This window comes from Rousettus aegyptiacus, unplaced genomic scaffold (assembly GCF_014176215.1).
Source record: "Rousettus aegyptiacus isolate mRouAeg1 unplaced genomic scaffold, mRouAeg1.p scaffold_m13_p_7, whole genome shotgun sequence".
Classification (NCBI taxonomy): Eukaryota; Metazoa; Chordata; class Mammalia; order Chiroptera; family Pteropodidae; genus Rousettus; species Rousettus aegyptiacus.
This window is the reverse complement of record NW_023416310.1, coordinates 66,581,023-66,598,993: the sequence shown is the minus strand read 5'-3', so window position 1 is coordinate 66,598,993 and position 17,971 is coordinate 66,581,023. Positions and strand designations below refer to the sequence as shown.

At 52.3% G+C, this 17,971-nt stretch overlaps 1 protein-coding gene and 2 long non-coding RNA genes across 10 annotated transcripts in view; 1 reads left to right on the top strand and 2 right to left on the bottom strand.

The window, feature by feature from the left end:
• BCL2L11 (BCL2 like 11) overlaps positions 1–4,977 on the bottom strand; it is a 37,730-nt gene extending 32,753 nt beyond the window's left edge. For 3 of the 8 annotated variants that reach the window (XM_016126116.2, XM_036225220.1, XM_036225218.1), the window contains exons 1-2: positions 3,280–3,458; positions 2,100–2,494 (exon numbers count right to left, since the gene is read on the bottom strand). In XM_016126116.2, coding sequence (XP_015981602.2) covers positions 2,100–2,494; positions 3,280–3,458 — 574 coding nt within the window. The other 5 variants (XM_036225219.1, XM_036225222.1, XM_016126114.2 and 2 more) reach the window with 4 other exon arrangements.
• A 2,383-nt stretch (positions 4,978–7,360) lies between these two features.
• Positions 7,361–8,083, bottom strand: LOC118605615. Its single transcript, XR_004952234.1, has 2 exons — positions 7,959–8,083; positions 7,361–7,880 (listed from the first exon to the last, which is right to left on the bottom strand). It is a non-coding gene; the product is annotated as an uncharacterized LOC118605615 (long non-coding RNA).
• Positions 8,084–8,140: 57 nt separating this feature from the next.
• On the top strand, positions 8,141–12,990 carry LOC107500666. Its single transcript, XR_004952233.1, has 2 exons — positions 8,141–9,347; positions 9,981–12,990. It is a non-coding gene; the product is annotated as an uncharacterized LOC107500666 (long non-coding RNA).
• Positions 12,991–17,971: the final 4,981 nt, after the last annotated feature.

The following is a 17,971-nucleotide window of genomic DNA, read 5'->3' as shown; positions in this document are numbered from 1 at the left end:
GTCCCCACCCTAGCTCAGCCTCACCCCAAGCAATATTCCAAGACCTAATCCTGAAACTTACTTGGGTACATTAACTTCAGACACACTCCTTACAACTTGTCATTTAATCCTCTGCACTCAGTGATCACACTCACCTACTGAAATGTAGTTGATGCCATAAAATCACACCTCAGGCCCCATTACTAAGCTTCGCAGACATAACCATAACTTTGCTTAATCATTTAGATGTGATCATTAAAGCTCTACACCTGTCATCTCAAGTAACAGTGTCCTATGCCTTATAATTAGCTGGCTACAGAAGTGTGTCACCTGCCCTTACTTTAAAAACACACTTGCTCACCCACTGATCCTGGTCACAGGGAAGAAGGGACTATTTCAATGCGTTAAGCCACCACCTGCAGAGACTGGGTTGTGGTCTGCACTGAAAAACTCTGATGCTTCCCAAGGCCTCCTCATACGCTCGAATTTCTAAACACACACACACCACTGAGCCCTGTTACTCAGCAAGCAGGAAGGCTGTGGGTTCACTCAGCATCATGCTCAGGAGAAAAACATTTGCAGGAGATGGAGCAACAGTGGTAACTACAGTGACGGCATTGATAAAATTCCCAGCTCCTTTCCCTAAGTGCAGGGTCACAGAGAAGATGGCATGTAACCTGTGCCTGCACAGGTGATGCCAGGACGTGCCACACATCACTTCGCGCATGTGGATTCAGCCCAGTGCTTGGCAAATTTGAGCTCCGCTTTTTGGAACTTTCTGGGATTCCTTCCCCCGCCCCTTGAATATTTTCATTCTGCAGTTAGTTGACTCCTTGATTTGAAACCTGTGATACAGAGAGCTGACTGTGTCTCTCAGGCATTTAGGATACATGGAGCCACACAGCTGCTGGAGTTTCTGTCACTCTTGCCCGCCATGTCCGGGGACGCCCAACTTCAAACAAGTAACCAACCTTCTGAGGTAATGAAGACAGACTCCTACAGAATTTGCAAATGCAAGATTTGTCACACACCAGCAGTTAAGTGTCTCTTATGTGTCACCTACATTTTACTAAAATCAATACTAGATGTTTTAATCAGTAATACTATCTTGACAGTTAACGAAGAAAGAGCTAAACCAGGCTGGTGGTAAATGAGAACCTGCTGGACCCTGATGGGGACACCGGTCTTTTCTATGAGGTGGAAACATGGCATGAACCCACATGTTCACCCCCTCACTGCCCATACTTAAAAGTCACACGCCAGAGGATTAGGGTCTAATCAAGCCCGCAGATGTTTTTGTTTGGCTCATACACTTGTTTGCAATGTTCCAAATTAGTTGCAAGTATTTGAACATCAGGACATTTGGCATCAAAATCTGCCTTGTTATCCTGCAATATAGGAAAACCTACCACTAGGAAACTATATCCCCCAGGCTGTAGCTGGGGGCAGCCCCAATTTGAAAGGGGTAAATGCTCTCCATTTACCCTAATCCCCCTTCCCCTGGTCAGCTCCCTCATTGATGGTACTGCCGGGTGTTCAGACCCTAAAACTGCCCTTAATCCCTGTAAGAAAGATCCACAACCTAGGCTCATCAGGACAGTGTCCAAGCTCTCTGAGCAAACAAAATAAGCCCAATGAAGAATGAGTTTAGGAAAAAAACTATGCTTGTGGCACTATGTTGGCACTGCCTATGTGAACAAGTTGATTTTTTAAGGTCACTTTTGGAGTTTCAGTTACTTGTCTCATTTCTTCCTTCACACTTCCAGTTATGTTAAACTCCCTGCTGTAACCAACCAAGTCCCTTCCAAGTGGAATGTCATTAATAAGTAAATCTAGTGGTGAGAACAAGCCATGTAATACACTTAACAAGGCAGCAGGACTCCACCTTTGCTGCCTAATAAAGCTGATCCTTTGACCTCAAAACTTATCGCTAGCACAAAATGTGGTGATATATATTTTTGAAATGTTGGTTTGATGTTTTATTAGACACATCCTGCATTCCCACCAAAATATGGAATAACTCAGTGACAGGATTCTAAAAGCGGCTGCAGATGCTACATGTAGCTTTTGGGCATATCGCCAAGCCAGCATGGTGCAGGCCCCTTCCCGGAGAGGCTTACCCATCGCACTGAGACAGTGGTTCAAGGCCTGGCACGGAGGACTCGGCGTTTGTGTTGATTTGTCACAACTCATGGGTGCAGGGCTCCTGTCTGTGTCAAAAGAGAAATACCCACTGGAAGACCGTGACAGCAGGGAGCATCTTCTCACAAAGATGAAGAGTGGGGATCTGGTAGCAAAAGGCCCAGGGCTGGCCGTCGGGGCCAGCGGGCCCTGAGGGCTGCCGTGGGGGCAGCGGTCCCCTTCGCCTTCAAGGTTACCTTGCGGCTCTATCTGCACAGAGGCAGGGGCCCCAGGCCTGAGTTGAGGAGGCCGGGCAGCGGGCTCCAATTGTCCACCTTCTCTGTCACACTCAGAACTTACATCGGAAGGTTGCTTCGCCATTTGGTCTTTTTTTCTGCAAGAAAAATAAAAACTAAGGTTACCTTAAGCAAAAAATAATCTCAAGTAACTAGATTAGCTGTCACCTACTTGTTAAAAGTTAACACCAAATACTTTAACAGTAAGTCATGAATGCGTATATTTGACAATCTTACCCAAAGAATAAAAACAAATCCAAAACGACAAAGGTATATTATCTGTGTACGTGTGTGTCTGTATGTGGGAGGGAGAATGGGTGGTAAAGTTCTGGCCACCAAAAATACAGTGACAAGGTCAGTGATTTGTGTAGTTGGTGCAGGAACACACATAGAAGTTTTAGGAGAGGCAGCGTGACCCGAGTCCATTACCAGGCTCTGCTTGGGGCTACTGGACCAAGCAATAAACCCGGCCGGCCGGCCGGCCACGGGGCCAGACCCGGCTCAGGGCACAAGAGCGCGCGCAGAGGCGGCGGCTGCAGGCGGCTGGCCGCGCTCCCCACTCCGGCCCCATTGTTCTGCCGAAAGTGCTGAGGGCAGCAAGTCTGCGGAGGTTTGGCAAGGGCCTCCCGTCGTAGTAAGTGCGTCACAATAGAGTTTGTAACTCCAAGCCCGCCCGCCCGCCCGCGGTCCCTCCCGCGGGGGCAGCATGCCGCGCCCACCCCAGCAAAACTTCCCCGAGTCCAGCCGTCTACTAGGTGCACACCTCCGAGCGTGGGTGGTGGGGTCCCGGAAGCTGCCCGGGCGCCCCTGCAAGTCCACAGCAACCCGCGCGCCGGGCGACCCCGCGGACCCTCCCTCTGCAGGAGAGCAGGCCAAAACTCACGTCCGCCCCTTCCTTTCGGAGAGTAGCGTCCGCGCCGGGGCCGCCCAGGAGCCCCAGACTGTCACCGCGAAGGCGACTCGCGAGACAAAGCCGGGGACCCGCGTACAGAGCCCGCAGCTGGCCGCGCGCCCGCCGCCGCGCTCCGCCGGGCAGCCCAGGGCTCCGCGCGCCGGGGACATCCTCCCTTGGCCGCTCCTCCCCTTGCGCTCTGCGCCCGCCGCCGCAGGCTCGGCCACCTCCCAGCGCCGCTGGCGCCGCTGCCCTGGCTCCCGATTGGCCCGCGCGCCCTCGCTCCGCGCTCCAGCCAATCGCCGGCCCGCAGCAGGGGCGGCGCCTACGGGCCAAGCCGCCAGAGACAACGCGATTGTTGACAAACTCGCCTCCAAGCGCGGCGCCGGCTGAGGCGACCGCGGCTTCAGCGGCCCAGCGACCCGGACAGTCCGCCTACCCCGCCAGCCCCTCTGCCCGTGCCTACACCGCACTCGCCTCAGCGGCTCCCGCCTCCCCGGGAGCCGGTCACATGGAGACAAAGCGGTAGCCGCAGGCTATCCTCAGACCCCAGTCCTTGCCGCCGGCCGCCACCCATCGCCCAGGCCGCCGCGGACAGGGCCCTCGAGGCCGGCCGTCCCTAGCCGCGGCGCCCATCATTGCCAGCTTCTTCCCCGTGCACGCGGCCACGCACCAACTCCGACCCGCTGTCACCGGCCCCGGGCGCGCCTATCCGTGCGCATCGTGACCACGGAAGACAACCAACACATCCACACCTCACTCCTGGCGTCCCAGCGCCAACCCGAGGGCACCGCACTACCAGCAGCACAGCGAGCGGTCGGGCTGCGCTCGCGAACGCCCCGGTCGCTAAGACCGTCTGACCCACGGACCGAGCAGATCCACGTTCGTCCGCCGCGTGGCCCCAGCGGTGCAGGAGGCCCTCGGTCCTTAGCTGTCCGTGGCTCATGCGCCTGGCATCATCCGAGACGGCAGACGCGGCAGCTGCCCCGACCCCTGGGCCTGACTCTACACAAGGAAAAGCCGAATCTCATCGGCTAACCTGCGAAAGTTCCGCGAATATTCCGCATCCAGCCCGCGCGCCCAAGAGCAGGTAGTACGGCCAGGTCCGCGAGACTTCCCGCCGGGCGCGCAGCTCTCCCGGCGGAGCGGCCCCAGCTCCCTGGCGGCGCCGAGAGCGCGCGCTGCCTCACTCCAGCAGCCAGAGACGCCGCACCATCCCGCGTGCCGCATCCCGGCCGTGCGGCACTTCCACTATGCGCTCGCAGCCTCTGCGCGAACGACCCTTTCGCAAAGTGGACCTGCCTGGGGAGAGGACCCGACCGCTGATCGCCGCCTCCCGCCGGGCGACAAGCGGGACGAGGACGTGCGTATCGGCCAAAATGTGCGCGGGAAGCAGGCATAAGGTAGAGCGTTGACTCCGGTGCTAGTCTTCCACCCGGCCCAGCCCGCGCCCCGAGATCCGGAGGTATTTACCTTGCGTTTCTCAGATCGAGAGTCAGAGTCAGACATTGGGGGGTGCGGGCCAGGGAAAGGCGCCGAGGCGGTGCGGCGGGATCGGGGCAGCCCGAGCAGCCCGAGGTGGTGCTAGCCGCAGTGGGCAGGACACGCTGGACTTCTGCGAGGACGCAGCGACTGCAGGGGCGGCGACACAGGCCGGAGCGATCGGATGAGCTCGAGACCTGAGGGCGGCGCGGAGCGAAGTGAAACCTGCGCGGCCCTGGAGCCGAGCTCCGGCCGGCGGGCGCGCCCGCGCCCAATCACAGTGGGCCCCGCCCCCGCCAAGGCCCGCCCCGCTCTGACCAGCCCCGCCCCTCCGGTTGCTGCCCGCGTGCGTGTAGGCTGCAGCAGGTAAAGGCGGGGCTGCCCGCTAGGCGCGCCGCCCGCTCAGCCCCTGAACGGCGTGTTTACCGAGTGACTCGGGTTGCTGGCGGCTGTGTGTGCACCCATCCCCCACCCCGATGTGCGTCTTCGCCCCTCCTCCACCCAGCTGCGGCGGCAAGCGCGTGGAACGGAGGGGGCGCTCCGGGCATACTGAGCCCGGCGGGACGCTGCCGCCCGCGAAGCCTCCGGAGGCAGCCCTGAGTCCCTGACCGCCTGCGGGAGTTTCTCTCGGCCGCCCCGGGGAAGGCGCGAGGGCCGGTGTAACGAGGAGCTCTGCGCCATCTCCCCTTCCAGAGTCCGGAATCCTGGCGGGGCCGAGCTGCAGGCTGCTCATCTTACTTGCCCTGGCTCCCACGGCGCTCTGAGGCGCTCTCTTCACTACACCCTCAGAGGCACCCAGCCTTTATCCGGCTCCGGACTCCGCTAAGAGGTAAAGTCCTTAGCGGGCAGAGACCAGAGCAGGGTGCCGAGCCATCCCTGGGGCCTCTTCTCGCAGCCCGGGTGCCAGGCGGGAAGCGAGCAGACACCGGTTTTAGGTAAAATAAGGAAACGAAAAAAGAACTTGGGGGAAATATCCTTTTAAGAAAAAAAAGAAAGGGCCGAGAAGAGCCGCGGCTTCCAGGTGGAAGGGAGAGAGGTGCCCTCGCTGGCTTGGGATCCGGAAGGTTTGTTGGGCTCAGAGAACTGCCGGAGAACCGTCCCTCGGCGTGCTGAGGCCGGCGCAGGTGGCCGCGGGTTTGGGGCACGCGTGGAGAGCGCTGTAAGGCGTGCAGTATCCCCTACTTTTCCACCCTGCGCGCCCTGTCCTCCTGCTCAGGGTCCGCACCCCCACCTGCCCTCCCAGTGCGCGTCCTACGCGCCCTCACCCTGCGCTCCCCCAGCTTTGAAACACAGATGTCGGCCGGGAGATGGGACGTCTGGCCGCTGGGGAGCCCACGCTAGACTTATTTAAGAAGTTCAGTTAAGGGGCTACCGTAATTGGCACCCTGTTCGAGAGAGGGATCCTCGGTGCTGTCCCACTGTCTGGTCACCTTGGTCACTTTTTGCTCTTAAGCAGATCTAGAAGGGCAGCGTGACGCACAGCCCAAGATTAAAAGCTCAGCGCATCCCCGGCGAGGCCTGAGCTAGCGGCCAGGGCTTCCTGGAAGGGATTTCGCTGCAGGAGGGAAAGGGCGGGAGCGGCCAAGTGAACACAGAAGCGGGATGTCTGTCCTGACCGCGGCTTGGAACGCGCGCCGGTGACCGCAGGTGGCGGCCGCAGGCGCGCTATACGCGTTAGCCGCCCGATGCAGCTCTGGGAAGCAGCCACGGAACCGCTGCGCCCGCTGGGAGCCCCCACCCACCTGGAGTCCGGGTTCTTCGCGCTTTCCGTGGGACTGGGCGAGGCAGGCGGAGGCCGGGAAAAAAAAACACACACACACAGAAGCCCCGCTGGTGTCTGCTCCCGCGCAGCTCCGCCACCCGCGCGCCGCCCGCTCTAGCGACCTGGTGAATACTTTAAAAAACAAAGACGCGGTGAAAGCAACACGTGAACCGCTCTAATCTGTTCGCGCCACCCAGACTATGCTGGGGATCTTGGGCCCAGCGCCCCGCGCGGGAGACCGCCAGCCTTTCCTGCTCCGCTCAGAGGTCCTCCCGAAACCGGCCGAGCCCAGGGGATGGGCAGCGTGAAAAGGGCGGCGGATCGCCGCATCAGTCCCGGATGGGCCTTGCGGACACAAGCGATGCCTCCTTCACGACAGCAGGAGCAGGTGGACGGAGGATGGCTGGGACCGAAAGGGCCCCGGGGACCCGAGGCAGGGTAAGTCGCGGCGCTGGACGGGCGCACGGGTGTCGCCGGGCTGGTTTCTCCCAGTTCCGAAGCCGACTTACTGCAGCGTCCTCCCTGGCCCGCCTCCTCGCCCTCGGCAAACCGCAGGAGCGCCTTCGCATTGCCTAGTTTCTTTATTAACCCATATGTCTGCGTTCTGCGAGGGAACGGAGTACATCGCGCTCTGTATTGCCAACGTTTCCCGCGCAATATCTTGCGGCGGAGAGGCCCAGCCGAGCTGGCGCCTGGCCCAGCCACTCCAGATGCAGATTCTGCCCGGCCAAGCGCTTCCTCTCCGCGCCGAGAGGCTGTGACTCACTGGAACCGAGTCGCTCACGGGGCCGAACTTCTGCCCGCGGGCGGTTGATTTCTGTGCTTTGATTTTTTTTTTTTTTTTCACCCAGCGCCACGGCTTTTCAATCACTGGGAATCTGAGTCATCGCTGCCAGCCGGAGACTTTGGGTGGCATGGGGCCGTGGGGCGCGCTCTCAGGGAGCCCCTCTGTGAAGGGGGTCCGCCGAAGCCGGAGAGGTGGTGCAGGCGGGCGGGTTACAGCGCGAAGGCTCAGCGCCGCACGCACTCCCTTCAATACAGCTTGGCGCGCGCCTCGCCAGCCTCGGCTGGACCCCCGTTCCGCGGCTCTAAGCGCGCCAGCTGGGCCTCCGCCCCCGCTCCAGGAGTCAGAAAAGCGACATGGTGGCAGCTGCGGGCAGACCACCACCTTGCCACCACAGTCCAACTTGGCCGCCGGCTTGGGCCGCAGTGGCGCGGGATAGAAAGCCTGGGTGGCCTGCGGGTCGGCTATCCCAGCAATCGGCGCATGCAGGAAAGCGTGCGGAATGTTAAAAGCGGAGATCACCCTCAGGGCATCGTCCTTCACTGAGTCACACAAATCCAGCAACTGCAAAACACGACACAAAGGGACAGGTCAGGTGCTGTACCGCTCACGACGGCTGGATGTCGGCCCCCAAGCACTCACCGGGTGGCGGGAGTCCCGGGACCAGGAGGCAGGGGCCGTGGGTCAGGAATACCCTTGCGAGCTTTCTCCATCTGAGACTCGATCTGTCACGCCTAGTCGGGCAAGAGCCCATGTGTTTCTTAAAGGGTGCAGGTAAGCTCCAAACCCGCTGGAAGGTCCAATCTCGAGCCTGAGAGCTGTCGATTTCCCCTCCCGCAGTCCTCTCCCTTCCTCCTGTCCCCTCCGAGTGCCTGGAGTGCCACCCTCTGGCGCACACAGGCAAGTGAACCGGCAGAGCGTCTGAGCAGGTGAACAGAAACCTAACGGGTTCTTCTCCCCGACACTGCCTCCCCCGCACCCGCAACGCCTGGCTGACAGTGGGTCACGGTTCCTGAAACGCTGCCCAGTGGTGGGTGGGACTGCGCAGGGACTCGCATTGGTACTTTGGGGCACCTTCTTAGAAGTTACCTGCAGTCGACACTAAGGAACCCTGACACTCCAGTGTAGTGTGACAACCACTGGAAGGCAGGATAAGGCAAAGACAGGAGGGACAGAAGGGTGCAGGACAGAGAATTCGGAGATGCTGCCCTGGGCTGCTTTTATCTCATTTTCTGTGGTTTAGGTGCCAGTGCATTTTTTTTTTTTTTAATTCCCAGAGGAGAAAAAGCTACCAAGAATAACAGATGGCTTTTCCAAAACTCAACAAGGACTGGGCAGAGGAGGGACTACTGTCCTTTCCGGTCAGCAGCTACACACTATACACCTCCATTTTTCAACTTTTCAGCCATAAATTTCTTTTGCTCATAAAGTTACATTTAACCCAGGCTTTCATAATTTGTGTTTATGATTTTCAAATACACAACCAGCCCTACCTTTACCCTCATGGGGGTGGTCACTGCTGGGCCACACCAGTACTTGGACGTGGTGGGGGCAGTGTGGGCTAAGAGCAGCGTCTTAACAGTCCAACAATGCCTCCTCCTTTAAAATGTTCTCTGTTGCATCAGTAATTTCTAATGAAAACCTTTATTCTTTACACACTGTGGTTAAGCAGCATCAAATCAGTACTGAAAAGACTTTGATCATATTTGCAAGATGCACCATGATGAACTTTCACCGACCAAGATTTCAAAGTTTGTAATTAATACTCTTGACAAATCCCTGACTAATCTGTCAACTCTCAAAGTCTTTAACCACAAAGTTCAAAACCAGGAGGTAGAGAACAAGCCCCTGAGCCATCCACAGACTGTAACATTCTTACTCAAGATCATTTATCCTTTGGGCCTGGATTGGGAAACGCATCAATTTTTATCATATGTTCCACATAGGGGAAATTCCATCTTTTGAGTGTCACGTGGAAGGAATCATGGTTCTGCCAAACACAGAGTAAGAAGCCAGAAGAAATGACAGCAGGTGGGTTTCAATATTTTTATAATTTTAAAATTAAAAATAAAATAGACTTAGAAAGGAGTCAAGTGGCTGGTACAGAAGAGGGTACCCTTGCTTGCACACATTTGGGGTGGGACCCACCCCTGGCACTCTGATGAGGAATGGTCACTGATGGGAATGCCAGATGTGTACCACTAAGGATCCGTCTAAGCCTAAATTCAGAGGCTGTCTAAAGTACCCCTCCTTTCACTTTCTCCATCTTTCACAGGCTGCAACAGGAACCCCAAAACGATTAGGGTCTAGATGGAAGGAATGGTTCTCTCTGATCCCAAATATTCTCCCACCTCTGCCTGTGAGAGTGTTGATAATGGTCATCCTCTCACAATGCATGCACTGGGGCACCCACTGCCTTTGGGACTGGGCTGGGCACCAAGGTCTCCAAGGTGCACTGTGGGACTTTTCACAGCATGATGTCAATACAAAATGAACCTGGCTAGCTAATGTAGCGTGGATGATGATACAGTTACAGCATTTTCTATTACTAGGGAGCCCTTAGGGGCTAAGCAAAGTACTAAAAAAACTTATTTTCTTACCAAACACGGTACGAATTGTAGGGGCCCCTGTCCTGCCTGTGTGTGACCCACCATCTCTTTACAGAGAAAATTATTCACCAACTTTTGAGAAAATATCAACAAAGAGGGGCCCTTCAAAATAAAAGAACATGAACAAGTTATAAATTCTTGCTGAAAATTTTAAAAAGGACAGAGCCAAAGCAGAGACAGTCCTGCTCTACAATAATAAAAACCTTAGCCACTGGAAGTTTCCACTGAGCAGAATTTGAGAATATCTACCATAGAGAAAGCAGAAACAGAGTGCACAGGACACTCTGTGGATGTGTTAATTCACGGATTTTCAGGGGAAATTTATCATATCGGTTTGGCTTCCCACCCCGCCAAGTTGCAGCAGGTTGTTTCTTCCCCTCCTCGGTCTGACTCTCCCTGTATTTTCCTAGTTTTGGTTGGGAGAGTAGGGTGGCCCAGGATGCCGATGACAGAGCTTTGCAGCCTCTAGGCAAACCCTGTGTTTCCACAGTGCCTGCCAACCTGTATTCACTATGCAACAGATGCTCCTGCAGCAACATCCCCACTATACCTGGTACTCTGCATATAGGTTTTCTGGCCTCTTTCCAGGTCCCTTACCCCAACGTGAAATGTCCCCAGTCAGCCCCTGTCTTACCCAGGGACTGGGATCATCCTTGCACCCAGCTGCTGGGACATGCCTCAACCAATGGAATGTGGAGGAAGTGACACTGTGTGAGTTCCTCACACCAGCCACCTCACTCCCCTAGGACCCTAAGAGCACCAGCTGGGTGGAAGCCAGTCTAGCCCACAGGAAAGAGAAAGGCCAAGTGCAGGAGGATGCAGGGCCTCCGCCCACAGTCGGGCTATGGCTGGACATGTAAGTGCGGTCATCATCCAGGACATCTAGTTCCGCTGAATTCACATGGCCATGGCCACCATGTAACCACAGAATCTGGTCCTATCCTGTTTCTAACGAGACCCAGAACCAGAGTTCTAACTGTGGACGCACCGCTTACAAGTGACACTTGTGAACCCCTTAAAGCTCCACCCTGAATCCTGGAATGGGACAGTTACATTAATATAAAATAGTCACATGTAGATACTTGGACAAGAACGAGGCGTTCAGGAAAAGTGCAAGTGATAGAAAAGCAATTGGAATTAAGATCGAGCTAGTACAGAATGCTTCATTATCACAAAGCTCCCTTCCACTCTCAAAAGTCCATGGTGTTGTGCATGTGTGCCATCGGGAAGGAGACCTTTGTACAGTGACAACAGGAGTGACCTGACCTAAGACCAGCTGAGAGACTGCCCAGGTGCCCAACCACAGAGTGGCAGGAGATAGACAACTGTTACTTTAGATCAGTAAATTTTAGGGCCATATGTACACCGTGGTTGGTAACTGAAACAGACACTGTCCTTAAACAAATCCAAGTTGGCCAGCATCAGAGGCATGTCTGCTTCTTAATTGTCTGAGGACAGTTCTATCGTGACACAACTAAAGCAGTTGACAGTGAAGTGTGGCTGACTGTAAGAGAGAATTTCAGTCCTGAAAGAGTAGTTTATAAAACTAAACAGCTGCCAGGTTGGTGTGGTACCCAGGGGAGAATTGCAGTGTGGGCTGAAAGTCCCTCTACAGGCCACCCTGCCCCTCCGCCCCACCTCTCCTGCGGGTGCCTGTGCACGCGTGCGCGCACACACATACACTTCCCTAATGCAATCAAGAAAGCAAATCACCAGGACTTGCCTACCAACCATCCGCCAGACTGTCCGCGTCTCTGTGAGGGGCTTTAACCGCCCACAAAAACAAAGTGTCAAGGGTGGAAAAGGTGGCAGAAAATATTTGCAACCAGCGGTCAAGTCTTGTAAATGTGTAAGTTTTTTGCACTGTTCATTAGTGGGAAAAGGTGGATGAGGCTGGTTAAGCCCTGCCAGTCAGATGTGTGTGATGGAATAGACTGGCATGTCTTTGTCACCATACTTTATTTTGCCCAAAATACCATAATCGAGGCCCTAAAAGTTTTTCAGGAATTCATAGCCAGTCAGTTCCAACATAAACCTGTCCATTTACACAGAAACTTAGGGGCTGAGCATGACAGAATGTGGGACCAAGCATGTGTATGCGGATGCGTGACTTGCCACGTCTGTCCAGCTGGACAGTCTCATGATTCTATGATGCAGAGGCATTTCTCACGTGAAACAGCTGTGAAGGAGGCATGTGCTGCATCCACACGTGTGCCCTCATCAGCTGAGCTTGTGGATGTCACTCATGACATGATGGCAGCCTGAAAATGACACCTGGGGGTCAATACAGAGGACTTTCTCGTTTGATGTCTGGGCCCTTTTATATGTCTGAAGCCTTTCATGATGACTCTGTGCACAAGTGCCACCTTCTCCAGATGGCTGTTGAACATGTTAAATGAAAGTACTGCCAGCCTATGTCCCTCGGGCGTATGGTTAACATTTGTCATGGAGAGGAAGGCTGACTTGCCCTTGCCATGTGTCTTTATCATCCCTGGAAAGGCGTCTGGTTCTCTGCTCTGGTTTTTAGAGACCCCTCCACGGCTTTCCTCTGACTCACCAGGTTTCTTTCCTCCTGCACTGATCCGATCTGCTCACTCTTCTGCCCCGAAGCCTAGAAACTCAAGCACCTGCCTCTACAGGTAAAGAAAAATCATCAACTCAAACTTACTCCTTACATGGCGCTTGATCGACGGGGTGTCCATCACTAGGTCCTCGACCACCACTCAGCACGAGCTGCACGTCCACTTGGGCCCAGGAAATGTGTCTTGTCATCACATGACGCTCTTCATGCCAGTCACCCGGTTGCCACATTTGCTGTTTACTGGACCTGAATGAGGTCTCTTTCAAGCTTCTGGGGTTGGTTACAGGTTTACTGCCTCTCTAAATCCACCTAAAATGGCCGCAGTGAGAGAACACGGGTGGGCCATTCAACTTTGCCAGGCCTTCCACTGTAGAAACGGGATATTAGTGCTCTCCTAGGATTTTGTGAGGATTAAATTAAATAATGTGTAATAACATATTTATGTTTCATGATACTTGTGATAATAATAAAGCATTTAGCACTACTGGCCTTGTCACAGAGTAGGTACTCGTTCAATCTATTCTATTTGCTTTCCTATCACTTTCATTGTTCCTGAACACCTAGTTCTTATCTGTATATCTACATGTGACTATTTTATATTTATGTAACTGTGTGTGTGTATGTATGTATGTGTGTGTATATGTGTGTGTGTTTGTGTGTGTGTGTATACATTTTCAATTCAAAAATTTCCATTTGACTCTTCTTTATAGTTTCAATTTCTTTGCTGAGACTTTCCTTTTTTTGTGTTCGTTTCAAGTGTGTTCCTATTTTCTCCCCGGAGCACATGTATGGAGGCTGCTTTAAACTTGCCAAATAATTCAAACATCTGTCACCTCATTGTTGGCATCTTTCATTCAGTGTGAGATCGTTGTGGTTCTTGATATGACAACAGACTTTCAGTGGAAACTTGGACATTTTGGCTGTTAGTCAAGAGTCTGGTCTTTGAATCTTAGTCCCCTGACCTCCAGTGTTAGACAGTGTCAGGCAGGAAAAGAATACATCTCTCTGGGTGGTTATTAAAACCCCTTCCAAATCCTTGCATCAGTGAGATGTCAGGTCACAGAAGAACATACTCTATCGGGAGGTGGCATGTCACTGTTAGAGCTCCTGCATGGCCTGCCAAGGGACAGCATTGGCAGAGTGGCTGTCCCTGCACTTGAGGCCCTCTGGCTTTGGCTGCCGGAGGAGCACAGCCAGGACCCAGGGAGGTTCACCCATCACTTTCACCTCCAGTGTACAAGCTGTCACTGGGGAAGGACAACATGCCTGACAAACGGGTGCTATGTCCACTGGAAAAACATTAATTTTAAAGAGTGAGATTTTGGAGCACATCTTTCAGGAGGTATGGACTGGTTAAAATAAAAGGATAATACCTGTTTTTACATGTCTCACATGCCTTCTTACCACATGAATGCTGCTCAGATAAGTATGTGCAATAGCAGAGCCAGATGTGACAGATTAGCATGTAATATGCGTGGAGAGTGATAAAAGGAGAAGTCTATACAGAAGCTCCCCCCTGCCCCATGCCTGGGAAACCAGGAGGGCTGAGTCTGCAGGGGATTCTCTCACAAAAGCACACCAGGGAGCCAGGGTGGACACGGTACTGTAATGTCCTAGCTCTGGGACTGTGGCCAATAGCCTTCCCTGACCTGTTCCTTTGGGTGCACAATGACAGGCTATCTGCATCCCAAAGGTGCTCGGCAAGTGTCCCCAGTTTGGTGCCAATCACAATACCTGGTTAGTGCACAGAAGTGGAAGCTTTAACCATGCAAGCCAAAGCGCACACAGACTTGCTGTGAGATCGCAGCTCCGTTTGACCTTCAAGAGTCTCTGCAACCAAATGCAACTTCACAAGGGACAGTTAGTGTCAGTGGGCTACCATGCAATTTTCTGCCCATTCTTTTCTAATTAACTCAATGTTGGATTAACTAGATATTGAGCCAGAAACTTTACAAGAAGGGGAACCTTAAAACAATCAACAAACAGTTTTTAACCTAAGAGATGAGGTAAGAGGATGAGATTGAAGGGACTGGTGAAACAAGCTTTCCATGTCCCCTGTGGCCATCGTATGTGGCCTTCGCTGCTGTGACATGGAATAGGCTCCACGAGGTGCCTCGGGCCACTTCTGCCTGCCTGTCTTCCCATATGCTATTCCCCACTTATGTCAGCCAACTCCAGTCCCTTGCGGTCATTTCAGAGGTTGGTGCCCCAGCCAAGGGCCCATCTCCCATGTAGCATCTGTCTGTGCTCTCCACACGCCACCCCAGGAAGCCAGGAGTATAAAGGCACAAAGTCTGGAGGGAACCATAGGACTGCCAGCCTTCCTGCCTCCCCAGTGCCATGTGATAACATGCGGCCTTTGACAGACATCACCGGGTTTCTGTGTGCTGCTCCCTCCTGCCTGTGACTGCCATTTTCTGCACACCTACTGTGTGCCAGGTAACAGGGGAAATTCTTGTGTCAACTGCCTTGTCTGATCCTCATGACAACTTTGTCAGGTGTCACCCCATTTTACAGGTGAGCAAGCCAAGGCTGAAAGGCTGTATAGGACTTTGTTTCAAGTCATATACATCGTAAGTGGCACAGCCAGGGTTTTGCCCCAGAGCTTTCTGCCCCTACAGCCACCACCTTTCTCCCAGAGCCTCCCTCAGGGTTTCCAGTACCTGGAGGGCAGGGGTGTGGCACCACAGCAGACCTGTGACGCTGATGCTTTCTCAAAGAATGATGGCCCAGTGTGCCTGGTGTAGAGAGCGCGGCTCTGCCCAGACACATAGACTCCCCAGGAGACCAGGGCAGCAGGGGGGCCCCAGGAGCCTCTAAAGAGTAGTCACAAGAGGAAGGTGACAAAGACGCTGGCTCCAGAGCTAGCTGCCATGCTGTGGAAGGGCCAGCCTGATATCTGGATGTTCTTCCTAAGGAGGACAGGCTTCGGCTCTCCAGAAAACATGCTGATAACGAGGGTCAGACAGGAGGGTGTTTGAGGGACAGCAGACTCTCCTCCCGTGGATGGAAGGCCACTCGCTCTGCAGGCTTCCCTTCAGCAAGTGGACAAATCCCCCATACTGGTCCGCAGGCCTCCCTGCTCCTCCAGTCCATATCTCAGGTCACCAAACAATTCGATCCCTTCCAAAGAACAATATGCTGATGGTCAGTAGTGGTTAGTGACGATGACCACAATCCAGTAATTTACCCGCCTCTATTACCACTTCTTGTGAAGACTTCCGAACTCCCTGGCCACACAGAGGCCTTGGTCTCACTTCTCTTTCACCCGCCGCCTCTCCCGAAGAACTGCCTACCTCCACACGAACATCCTCCAAGGGGGCAGACTGGTGGGTGTGTGTCAGCTAATTTTCCACCTGAGCCCCAAATGTCTGGCTGGTGTTTGACTTAAAGGACATACTGGAAACTCTCCCATGAGGCATGGTTGCACTCTGTGTGCTGTCACTCTTGCTCTTTCCACTGACCCAACAACTGCCGGACAGGGGAGCACTGTGCCTAGCGTTACCACTGGCCAGCATGTTGGGCCTCCTGGTCCCACGAACACATGCATTCTCACCGCTTCTAGTCATGTTTCATCAGCGTGCAATGCAATTCCATGTTTCTATTAAATCATCAGGACTCCAGCTTGCTATTTTCTCTTAATCAGCATAAGTTACATTTTATGTTGATTAGTTCTTCATCTGGTGAAAACATTTAGCATAACCTGAAATATTAGAACGGAGAAATTTCCTTCCTTACCAAACAACAAAAACACCTTCATTTAGCCTAACTAGAGAGTTTATTGTGAGGAGAAAGTATACTACCTTAGAAGTATACTTCCTTAGAAGTATACTTCCTACTGCAATGTTATTTCAAAAAAAGAACACAATTCTGTTATTCCCTAAGTATCACTAAAAATGCCCTTCTAGTAAAGGAGTGGGACCTTGAACCCTGATGTGACTTCTAAACCATGCTCTCTTCCTTATCTCTAAAATGTAATGATTGAGAGAGTTTAACACAGAGGATCTACAAATGTTATTATTATCGTGTGTTCTTTCGTTATTAATGGACTTAATTTCTTTGTAAGTCTGGCATTTTCCATCACAAAGTCTGCTCAGTCATCATCACCTAAAACAAGAATGCTGCGACAGAGGCATCCACGTCAACCACTGAATAAGAGCTTCTGAGATTTATTCATACTGCTGCTGATTCATAAGAGGAGCTTAAAAGAAGACGAGGGCTTCTAGCCTCCCTTGAGAATACAGGAAACCATATAAAAGTATCGGCGATGAAATTAAAGTAACCACAATGCCGCTCTCAGTAGCGTTTTATACAAAGACATTTACATAAAACGAGAAAGAATATGAAATTAGGTGGTGGGAATGAAGCTTTACGATTAGCTTCACACTTTTTTATTCAAAAGAATATGGTATTTTCATCAGCTGATCATTCAGCCTTCTAAGTACAGACTCAAAGAAATATAAGCATACCCAAGAAGGGATAATTCTTTCTGTCGAAGACTTTTTTCAACAAGCAGAAGCCTCACATCTGCCAGAACTAAATATACACTAAGATTCCACAGTTATGGAGAAATTCCGTGTCAGTGCATCCTGGGATTTTGAATGTCATGGACCTGAACGATTTCAAAAGCAACTTGGGAGGATTCTACTTCTAATCGGGCTGTAGAGAGATTTGGGAGAACTTTGCTCCCAAGGTAATGGTCAGAAGTTGAAGCCAAAGATGAATCAAATATTTCTGAGACTCTAGTCCAACATCCCCCAGCTCAAGCACTGACTGGCCCAGAAAGGCAGAGTGGGCATGGGGGTGGGGCTGTTCTGAGTGCCCTGAACTTAGTAAAGCAGCCCCTGGTCAACTTGACTAGAGAGGAAATCTTAACGCTCAGTCCCCCGCCAACCGCCAGACAAGAGAAAGGAAATAAAAGAAAAGAAAATTGGTTTTACACAGTGTCTGGAGTACCCTAAAAGTCATAAGATTTGCAAAGAAGCAGGAAAATGGTGCCCAAAATCTAGAGAAAGCACAATCAGCAAAAGCAGACTTAATAGATGACCAGTTATTCTAATTAGTGGACAAGGATTTTAAAACAATTATTATAAATGTATTCAAGAATTTGTAAGAAAAAATGGATGTAATAAATTAAAATGAGATATTTCATGAGATAAATGCAACCTCTAAAAAAGAATGATAGTGAAAATGACAATACTACCTAAAGCATTATACAGATTTAATGCAATCCCCATCAAATCCCACTGGCATTTTTTAAAGAAATAGAACAAAAAATCATCAGATTTGTATGGAAGCACGAAAGATCCCAAATTGCCAAAGCCATCCTGAGAAAAAAGAATGAGCCTGAAGGCATAACTCTGCCTGACTTCGAATTATACTACAAAGTGACAGTAATCAAAACATCATGAAATTGGCAGAAAAACAGACATATGGACCAGTGGGATAGAATTGAGAGTCCAGAA